The sequence below is a fragment of the Bufo bufo genome, chromosome 1, assembly GCF_905171765.1.
Source record: "Bufo bufo chromosome 1, aBufBuf1.1, whole genome shotgun sequence".
Lineage (NCBI taxonomy): Eukaryota > Metazoa > Chordata > Amphibia > Anura > Bufonidae > Bufo > Bufo bufo.
The window spans coordinates 315,879,692-315,891,081 of NC_053389.1; the positions used below are offsets into that span (position 1 = coordinate 315,879,692).

The 11,390-nt window shown below is 37.5% G+C and overlaps 2 protein-coding genes across 2 annotated transcripts; both read right to left on the minus strand.

Moving 5' to 3' along the window:
* Positions 1-3,894: 3,894 nt before the first annotated feature.
* LOC121007859 (protocadherin gamma-B4-like) lies at positions 3,895-6,409 on the minus strand. Its single transcript, XM_040440152.1, has one exon. It carries the CDS (start codon positions 6,343-6,345, stop codon positions 3,895-3,897), a length of 2,451 nt encoding a protein of 816 aa, XP_040296086.1. The 5' UTR covers positions 6,346-6,409.
* Positions 6,410-6,412: 3 nt separating this feature from the next.
* Positions 6,413-10,995, minus strand: LOC121007951 (protocadherin gamma-B6-like). Its single transcript, XM_040440255.1, has 2 exons — positions 8,578-10,995; positions 6,413-6,493 (listed from the first exon to the last, which is right to left on the minus strand). The coding sequence occupies exons 1-2, from the start codon at positions 10,993-10,995 to the stop codon at positions 6,413-6,415; spliced, it is 2,499 nt and encodes an 832-aa protein (XP_040296189.1).
* Positions 10,996-11,390: the final 395 nt, after the last annotated feature.

Here is an 11,390-nt window from a genome sequence, read left to right on the forward strand (position 1 = left end):
ATATGGTAAAAAACATTCCTGCCTTCTCTGTAGGGAGCCCTTCTGTCACTGACAGCAGGCTTCCTGCTTCCTAAGCTGCTTGATTAGCGTATAGCTGTAGACTCTTCAAGAATGTTAAGAAATATCCTTGTAGAGATATGTATCAACCGCCTGGACATATAATAGGAACTGATTTATATTTAGTGATGATAAATTCTCTTCAATGCATACATGTTATATAATCTATAAATACTTATTGACAACGACATACAAGTGCCTACAATTTCCTGATCTTAGTGTTATGCATAGAATAGAAATTAACTTTATAGAAATACAAAAGTGATCCTTCATGATATCAATAAAATATATTAAATTAAAGGGGTTATCCAATCTTAAAAAAAGCCCCCCCATATGCCAGGGCCTCCATGCTGAATATACTTACCCGAGTTCCGGCTCCCTGCACCGCTCCTGGTCCCCACACCGCCACTCCTGCTTCTCCCTGTGCACGGATAAAACCATTGTGGGTGATGAGGGAGGCTTGTCCCCATCCCCGCCGGCCATTGGCTGCTCCCACCCAACACCGGATGTTTTCATCCGTGCACAGGGAGCAGCTGCAAGGAGCGGGGACCTGGGAAAGTATATTCAGCATGGGGGGCCCGGCATATGGAGAGGGCTTTTTTATGATTGGATAACCCCTTTAAATAAAACATGTATTAACATTACTTTATAAATAGTTTATTGGCATCCACTGATAAAAAAGATAAGAAATTTACATTAGCTTACTAATCTTAATAAATATGATAGTCATTACATGGCAAAACAAGAAAACAAACCCTATTACCCTCATGCAAACCTATGTCACCATAATATCCTCAGTCTTAGTTGCTTGCAGCATGAAACATCTTAAAGAGATAGGCACATCAAAGGATTGGTGCTCAACATCCCATTATTATATAAACATGCCCAGAACTGTGACACCTGAGCATCAAGTCTCTCTGATTTACGTACATTCTTTGTAATGATGTTTGGTTGTTTTTTGGGGTTTAGCTATGTGCTGACTTTGAGTTTTAGCTACCTGCTATGAACTACACAATATATGTCTTACTATGCAGCAAGAACTCTGTCTGGCCTGATATCAGATTTATATGACTTTGCATCTGTATATATGCTCTGAAACCCTGCTTGATAAATACCATCAATAGTTGCCAATATAAACTCTAGTATCCTTATGGACTATTCTGCACAAAGTCCATTGAGCGTCAAATTGAATTAAAGACAAAAAGAAAAACACTGGCCCTAGTTTAACCCATAAGTCAAAAAGTGACAAAATGTGTACAAACCCTTGTCTACAGGCATGACTATCTAATTTAAGGCCCCATTCACACCACAGTATGACGGCAGTGTTTTTCAGACCGCAAACTGCGTATCCGCAAAACTCAGGTACCTGCCATGTGCACCCTGTATTACTTCAATGTGTCCATGATCCATATGTTGTGGAGAAAGAAAAGGCATGTCCTATCTTTTGCAGCGTGGCTGCACAGACCCGTAATCATACAAATGCCCTTCTGAGTGCTTCCTAGTCCATGCAGCCATGCTGCAAAAGATAGGACATGTCCTTTCTATCAATGCCTCTTGCAGATAAGAGACCCATTGAAGTCAATTGTGATTTAGTAAGAAGTTAAAGATCTATTTAAAAATGTATATGTGCTATACTAGGCCCTCCAGAGATTGGAGAAACATAAGCAGCTTAAAGATAAGGAATAAAACACTAATAACATATACAGTCGTGGCCAAAAGTTTTGAGAATGACACAAATATTAGTTTTCACAAAGTTTGCTGCTAAACTGCTTTTAGATCTTTGTTTCAGTTGTTTCTGTGATGTAGTGAAATATAATTACACGCACTTTATAAGTTTCAAAGGCTTTTATCGACAATTACATGACATTTATGCAAAGAGTCAGTATTTAGAAACATAGAATGTGTCGGCAGATAAGAACCATTTGGCTCATCTAGTCTGCCCAATATACTGAGTACTATGGATAGCCCCTGGCCCTATCTTATATGAAGGATGGCCTTATGCCTATCCCATGCATGCTTAAACTCCTTCACTGTATTTGCAGCTACCACTTCTGCAGGAAGGCTATTCCATGCATCCACTACTCTCTCAGTAAAGTAATACTTCCTGATATTACTTTTAAACCTTTGCCCCTCTAATTTAAAACTATGTCCTCTTGTAGCAGTTTTTCTTCTTTTAAATATTCTCTCTTCTTTTACCTTGTTGATTCCCTTTATGTATTTAAAAGTTTCTATCATATTCCCTCTGTCTCGTCTTTCTTCCAAGCTATTTGCAGTGTTGGCCCTTCTTTTTCAGGACCTCTGCAATTCGACTGGGCATGCTCTCAATCAACTTCTAGGCCAATTCCTGACTGATAGCAACCCATTCTTTCATAATCACTTCTTGGAGTTTGTCAGAATTAGTGGGTTTTTGTTTGTCCACCCGCCTCTTGAGGATTGACCACAAGTTTTCAATGAGATTAAGATCTGGGGAGTTTCCAGGCCATGGACCCAAAATGTCAATGTTTTGGTCCCCGAGCTACTTAGTTATCACTTTTGCCTTATGGCACGGTGCTCCATCGTGCTGGAAAATGCATTGTTCTTCACAAAACTGTTGTTGGATTGTTGGAAGAAGTTGCTGTTGGAGGGTGTTTTGGTACCATTCTTTATTCATGGCTGTGTTTTTGGGCAAAATTGTGAGTGAGCCCACTCCCTTGGATGAGAAGCAACCCCACACATGAATGGTCTCAGGATGCTTTACTGTTGGCATGACACAGGACTGATGATAGCACTCACCTTTTCTTCTCCGGACAAGCCTTTTTCCAGATGCCCCAAACAATCGGAAAGAGGCTTCATCGGAGAATATGACTTTGCCCCAGCCCTCAGCAGTCCATTCACCAAACTTTCTGCAGAAGATCAATCTGTCCCTGATTTTTTTTTTGGAGAGAAGTGGCTTCTTTGCTGCCCTTCTTGACACCAGGCCATCTTCCAAAAGTCTTCACCTCACTGTGCGTGCAGATGCGCTCACACCTGCCTGCTGCCATTCCTGAGCAAGCTCTGCACTGGTGGCACTCCGATCCCGCAGCTGAATCCTCTTTAGGAGACGATCCTGGCGCTTGCTGGACTCTCTTGGACGCCCTGAAGCCTTCTTAACAAGAATTGAACCTCTTTCCTTGAAGTTCTTGATGATCCTATAAATTGTTGATTGAGGTGCAATCTTAGTAGCCACAATATCCTTGCCTGTGAAGCCATTTTTATGCAACGCAATGATGGCTGCACGCGTTTCTTTGCAGGTCACCATGGTTAACAATGGAAGAACAATGATTTCAAGCATCACCCTCCTTTTAACATGTCAAGTCTGCCATTTTAACCCAATCAGCCTGACATAATGATCTCCAGCCTTGTGCTCGTCAACATTCTCACCTGAGTTAACAAGACGATTACTGAAATGATCTCAGCAGGTCCTTTAATGACAGCAATGAAATGCAGTGGAAAGGTTTTTTTGGGATTAAGTTAATTTTCATGGCAAAGAAGGACTATGCAATTCATCTGATCACTCTTCATAACATTCTGGAATATATGCAAATTGCTATTATAAAAACTTAAACAGCAACTTTTCCAATTTCCAATATTTATGTAATTCTCAAAACTTTTGGCCACGACTGTACTGATTAGGAAATTGTCACTTCTGTAAATAAACTCTCTTGTCTCAAAGGCCGTCAAGTTTTATGTGGAGAGTTAATAGAGCATACAAAAAATTATCCTTTTCATCAATTCATTTTTATGCATTCACAAAGAATTGATTAACAAACATATACCATATAAAAAAAATAAGAATACGTTTAAAGAAATATTACTATTTCATACCTGTGCATTAATAGTAGGATTCAAATCATTGTTGCAAAAACCATTCACAGCTGTAGCATCCTCAGTGTCTATAAGATTGTCTGTGGGGACATTTTGCACTGGTTTCAGATAAGCAATTTCATTCTGCTTTGAGTCCAAAGTCACGCACACATCATATGAGAATGGGAAAGGTAAACTTGCATCACTGATCTCAGAAGGACATCCTAGGGTGAATTGAGGGTAAACATTTCCACTATAAGCTCCATAGGTTGTAGGAGAATTAGATTTTCTGCACTTTAAGACTATCGTAATCAACACAGTTACAACGAATAAAATTGAAATAAGACCTATGGAAACTACCAAGTAGAAAGTTACATTGGAAGAAGTATTTGATGTATTAGGTTGTCTTCTTATCTCTGGTAGAACCTGTTGAAAGTTATCAGCTACAACTAAATTAACTGAAACTGTAGATGACAGAGATGGGACTCCATTATCCTTCACCAGAACCACAATTTTTTGTCTTAAAGACTCTGAGTCTGGAAGATCTCGTCCAATCCTGATTTCTCCGGTATATTGGCCAATAGTGAATAATGATGGTTCTTGAACTTGTAGTAAGTGATAGGAGAGCCAGGCATTGTGTCCAGAATCAGCGTCCACTGCAATCACTTTGGTGACCAGATAACCTTTCTCAGCAGAGTCAGGAATAAACTCAAATAATGCTGATCCCTCAGTCTCTGGTGATGGGTAGAGAATCTTAGGAGTATTATCATTCTTATCAATGATACATATCCTCACTGAGACATTAGTGCTTAGAGAAGGAGATCCACTGTCTTTAGCCATCACCTGGAACTGAAATTCTCGCAACTGTTCATAGTCAAATGATCTCTGGGCATAAATCACTCCACTTATAGAATTAATTGAAATATATGATGATACAGGGATATCTTCTACATTACTGTTCAGAATGCTATAACTAATTTTCCCATTTTCATCACAATCAAAATCTGAAGCTTGGAGATTGTGTATTGATGTACCTGGTTGATTATTTTCTCCAATATATAGAATGTAGTTCATCTTCTCAAAGACTGGAGCATTGTCATTTACATCTGAGATATTGAGTAAAATGGTTTTGTTTGTAGATAGTGGAGGAGATCCCCTATCCATACACTGTATGGTAACATTGTAGGAAGGGTTTCTTTCTCGGTCCATGTTAGCTGCAGTTACTAATTTATAGTAACTACTAGAGGATGGAATTAGCTGAAAAGCCAAAGGGTCTGAGATATGACAAGCAACTTCACCATTAATCCCAGAGTCCAAATCACGGACATTTAGCAATGCTATGGCAGTTCCTGGTGATGAGTCTTCTGGGATTGAGTCTGAGAGAGATTGCATCCTAATATTTGGGGCATTGTCATTGACATCTATTACATATATGGATACCTTGCAATGTGTCACATGACCTCCACCATCTTTAGCCTCTATGGTCATTTCATAGGTATCTGCTTTTTCATAGTCTAAATATCCTAACATTTTAATATCTCCTTTTAATGAATCTATAGTAAATAATTGGTATGCATTATCAGGAATATGACTAAGAGAATATGTTATTTGAGCATTAGAGCCTTCATCTTCATCAGTTGCATTTAGTTGAATTACAAGTGATCCAACAGCTGCATTTTCATGTAATCTTATGTGATACACATCTTGGTTAAACTTAGGTAGGTTGTCATTAAAATCTTGGACAACAATCTTAATTATAGCAGTGCTTGATTTCTGAGGGTTGCCTCCATCCAAAGCTGCTAATATTAACTCATAGAAACTTTGCTTCTCTCTATCCAATGATTTTTCTAGTATAATTTCTGGATATTTTATTCCATCCGTTGCAATTTTTTCTCCAAGGCCAAAGTTTTCATTACCACTTAAAGTATAACTTTGTACAGAGTTGGTGCCTAAATCTGGATCTTGTGCATTTCCTAAAGCAAAGTGTGCACCAGGTAAAGTAACTTCACTTATTTCTAAATCAAAACATTTTTTTGAAAATATCGGTGCATTATCATTCACATCCTGGATTTCAATAGTGATTGTGTAAAAATTCAAAGGATTTTCAATGACAGCCTCTAGGTTTATAAAGCAGGTAGGTTTTATTCCACATAATATTTCTCTATCAATTCTGTCAGATACCAATATATCTCCATTTTCCAAGTTTACATTGAAATATTGTTTTTCTATCTGTGAGATAAGTTGAAATTTTCTATTTGCTAATTCCTTTACATTTAATCCTAGATCTTTTGCCATATTTCCAATTACAAATCCTTGCTTCATCTCTTCGGGTACTGAATATTGTAGCTGGCCATAAATATTATTGATAAAGAATAAAATAAAGCCAGATACCTTATATATCTGCTCCCATTGTCTTCTTCTGTGTCTTGCTGTATAATTCATTTTCAGAAAGCTTTGACACAACATTCTGTTTACTGTAATCCACAAGGAAGAGAGTATAATTCCTGATGCAAAATTCTTTGTAAAGATGTTTTCAGACAGAGTATTCTGTAGAAATATTGCTGCTTTTCCTTATATCCTGCTCTATGACAGTAACATTTACTAGATCTCCTTTCTAAGGTGTGTAAAATATTTAACACAGTCTTATAGTGCCACTCAGTGTTCAAATCCAGGAACTGCCGTTGCTCATCAAAAAGCCAATTTTAAACTATTTTGTAAATTTTATTTTGTCTTTGCATATTTATGTTTGTTTTTTAAATGGTATTACAAAGTATCTAGATAATTAAACATATATAAATACAATATAATATTATTTAAGGATCAAAATGAAGCTTCTATGCCATAAAGGAAAACAAACATATTAATAGTGTATTCAATACCTTTTAAAGTAACAATATATGACATTAGTATATAACAGTTTTCTCCTTTTAGTAATTGTTTATAATTTTCAGTATTTTTTGGAGCTTTTTTTAAATTTATAATCGAAATCTTCTACCATCTGAAATGCTGAAAAGCATAATTAGCATCTGAGTAACTAAGATCCCATTTTGATGTACATAACTGTGGATACGTTTGGCATAATTTAGACACCAGTAGCAATTAATTTACCTAGACCAGATATTGTTTCACAATGTGTTCATTAAAAGTAATCTATAAACAGTTTTTACGGTAAATGTATAATACATTTAGGGATAAAAAATAACATATCCAGATAAAAATGTCCGATTGCTATAAACTCTGCATGCCGTTATGTCCCAGGCAGATACATAACTTAATATAGGTATGGTTTGATTAGACTCTGGGTATTTCCACAAGAAGACATAAAATAGCTTTTTCCAATGCCCTATAAAATGGCTTTCAGAGGCAATTTTTAGGTAATGTACCTCTTGGTGAGAGATAGTTAACTGATAGGTATGCTTTTACGATGCACTTGAAGATATTTTATGCAGTCAGGACAGAGTGTAGAGTGGGGCCCAAAAAAAGACCAGAGAGGGTGAGTAGAGCTTCCGTCACCACTCTTTGTGTCTCCCACATGCTGATGACCCCTTCCATAATAGAAGTGATCATTAGCATTCAGACTATAAGATGCACTGCCACTTTTCCCTCACATTTGAGGGGAAAAAAGTGTATCTTATTGTCTTAAAAATATGGTAGTTTCACTCCAGATTTATCACATGAACCTTTTTAGACAAAGTGTTAGATGTAAAAATGTGCCAATGTAACGGTACACACACACACGGGGGAGGATAGTGACCACTGCGCTCTACCCTCACCCCTGGCCCTGCCTACTGGCCTCATGAGTCCTGATGACAGGGGACAACTGGACGGCAGTCCCTAACTTAGGATACATGCGGGAAGGACAGACAAGACAAATAACGGATAGTGAACGGACCGGGTCAAAACCAAGAGGACAACACAGTACAGAGGGATAAGGAAAGAAAGGTCAGGAGAAGCCGGGGTCATAAATACCAGGAGAGTCGAGAAGTACCAAAGGAGTCTGCAAAGAATAGTCAGGTGGAAGCCGAGGTCAATATACCAGGAAGGATGCGCAGTACAGGAGGAGCAGGCAAAGGATCATCAGGGAACAGGATCAGGTAAGTACACAGGTATCCAACAACTGCCAGGAAATTAAATTAACAGGCAACCTATGGCCAGCAGGCTGCCTGTATTTATAGTGGGGAGTGAGGGTCATGTGACGTGGCCAGCGTCACATGACTGACAGACCAACCAGTCGAGAACCGAGTGATCAGCTCAGCGCTCAAGGCAGACCTAGGAGCAGGGAGCCTCCCAGCTAGCAAAGCCGCCCTGGGAACGAGGTCAAACACAGATCCTCGCTCCCGAAGCTAAGCAGCAGGTCTGCGGCTGATAGGAGACCGAGTGTGCCTTCGGCACCCCGTTACAGCCAAACTTAACAAACAGTGGCCCGAGTTTATTAGTCAGTGTGCACCTAGACACGGAGATCGCCGTTCCCCATCATTGCGCCCACTACATACAAAGGAATGTGATTTGTGACAAAGTAATTCATAACAAATCAAATTTCTTATAAAATTCAGCGAAGTAGCCAAATCAATTTTTTCATAACCTTGTTCATCACTAAACATGACCCAAAATTTTTTGGGTAGTTTATATAAAAATTAAAGAACTATGCAAAAATGAAAATATTATCAATAGATAGGATTTCAAGAAATACTTCCATACCTGTGTAATATTGGTAGTTGTAGTCGTCAAGTTACTGTTGGATGAATAATTCATAGCTGATTCTTCAGTGTCTATGAGATTGTCTGTGGGAATGTTCTGCACTGGTTTCAGATAAGCTATTTCATTGTGCTTTGAGTCCAAAGTCACACACATATCATATGAGAATGGGAAAGGTAAACTTGTATCACTGATCTCAGAAGGACATTGCAGGGTGAACTGAGGGTATAGATTCCCACTATAAGCTCCATAGGTTGTAGGAGAATTAGATTTCCTGCACTTTAACACTATTGTAATTAACACAGTTACAATGAATAGAATTGAAATAAGACCTATGGAAACTACCAAGTAGAAAGTTACATTGGAAGAAGTAATTGATGTATTAGGTTGTCTTCTTTTCTCTGGTAGAACCTGTTGAAAGTTGTCAGCTACAACTAAATTAACTGAAACTGTAGATGACAGAGATGGGACTCCATTATCCTTCACCAGAACCACAATTTTTTGTCTTAAAGACTCTAAGTCTGGAAGATCTCGTCCAATCCTGATTTCTCCAGTATATTGGCCAATAGTGAATAATGATGGTTCTAGAACATGTAGTAAGTGGTAGGAGAGCCAGGCATTGTGTCCAGAGTCAGCATCCACTGCAATAACTTTGGTGACCAGATAACCTTTCTCAGCAGAGTCAGGAATAAACTCAAATAATGCTGATCCCTCAGTCTCTGGTGATGGGTAGAGAATTTTAGGAGCATTATCATTCTTATCAATGATACATATCTTCACTGTGACATTAGTGCTTAGAGAAGGAGATCCACTGTCTTTAGCCATCACCTGGAACTGAAATTCCTGCAGCTTCTCATAGTCAAATGATCTCTGGGCATAAATCACTCCACTTATAGAATTAATTGAAATATATGATGTCACAGGAATATCTTCTAAATTACTAATCAAAATGATATAAGTAATTTTCCCATTTTCATCACAATCAAAATCTGAAGCTTGGAGATTGTGTATTGATGTACCTGGTTGATTATTTTCTCCAATATATAGAACATAGTTCATCTTCTCAAAGACTGGAGCATTGTCATTAACATCTGAGATGTTTAGTTGAATAGTTTTATTGGTAGAGAGTGGAGGAGATCCATTATCTATACATTGTATGGTAACATTGTAAGACGGATTTCTTTCTCGGTCCATGCTACCTGCAGTTACTAGTTTATAGTAACTACTAGAGGATGGAATTAGCTGAAAAGCCAAAATGTCTGAGATATGACAAGCAACTTCACCATTAATCCCAGAGTCCATGTCCTGGACATTTAATAATGCTATGACAGTTCCTGGTGGTGAATCTTCTGAGATTGTTGCTGAGAGAGATGTGATAGTTATTTCTGGTGTATTGTCATTGACATCTATTACTTGTATTGATACCTTGCAGTGTGTCACATGACCTCCACCATCTTTTGCCACTACGATCATTTCATAGGTATCTGATGTTTCATAGTCCAAGTTTCCTAATACTTTTACACCCCCATTTAATGAATCAATGGTAAATAATTGGCATGCATTGTCAGGAATATGACTAAAAATATATGTTATTTGACCATTAGAACCTTCATCTTCATCAGTCGCATTTAGCTGAATTACAAGAGATCCAACAGCTGCATTTTCATGTAGTTTTATGTGATATGTATCCTGACTAAACATAGGTAGGTTGTCATTAAAGTCCTGGACAATAATCTTAATTGTAGCAGTGCTTGATTTCTGTGGGTTACCTCCATCCAATGCTGTTAATATTAGCTCATATAAACTTTGCTCTTCTCTGTCCAATGATTTTTCTAGTATAATTTCTGGGTATTTTATTCCATCTGTTGAAATTTTTTCTCCAAGACCAAAGTGTTCATTACCACTTAATGTATAACTTTGTATTGAGTTGGTACCTAAATCTGGATCTTGCGCATTCCCTAAAGCAAAGCGGGCACCAGGAGAGGTAAGTTCACTGATTTCTAAATCAATTTTTTTATCTGAAAATTTCGGAGAGTTATCATTAACATCCTGGATTTCAATGGTGATTGTGTAAAAATTCAAAGGATTTTCGATTACAGCCTCTAAATTTATAAAGCATGTAGATTTTATTCCACATAATTTTTCTCTATCAATTCTGTCTAAGACGTATAAATCTCCATTTTCCAAATTCACATTGAAATTTAGTTTTTTTGACTTTGAAATAAGTTGGAAATTCCTATTTGCTAATTCCTTTACTTTTAATCCAATATCTTTTGCCACATTTCCGATTGCAGATCCTTGCCTCACTTCTTCAAATACTGAATATTGTAACTGCCCATTGGTATCAATGATAAAGAAGATAAAACAAAATACCTGATATATCTGCTTCCATTGTTTCTTTCTCTTTCTTTTTACCTTCATTGTCATAAAGCGTTGATAGAAAACTTTTCTTTAAAATGGAAAATCCTTTGCAAAGATGATTCTTAAGGATCAGACTGCAGTGTGTTCTCTGAAAAGCTTCCCAATATGCTGTGCTTTGAGACTAGAGTCAAAAGAGTGAAGTTTCTTTCTGGGTTAAGTAAAAATTCATACACAGTCTAATAGTGCCGCTTAGTGTTGAAAAACTAAAACTGCAGCTGTTTAAGATGACATTTTTTAGAATGCATGACTTTAGGTTTTAATTCATGTTTCTCTTTGCTTTCTTAAACATGTAAGAACATAGCATATTACGATTACTAAAATGACCTCAGCAGGTCCTTTAATGACAGCAATGAAATGCAGTGGAAATTTTTTTGGGGGATTAAGTTAATTTTCAT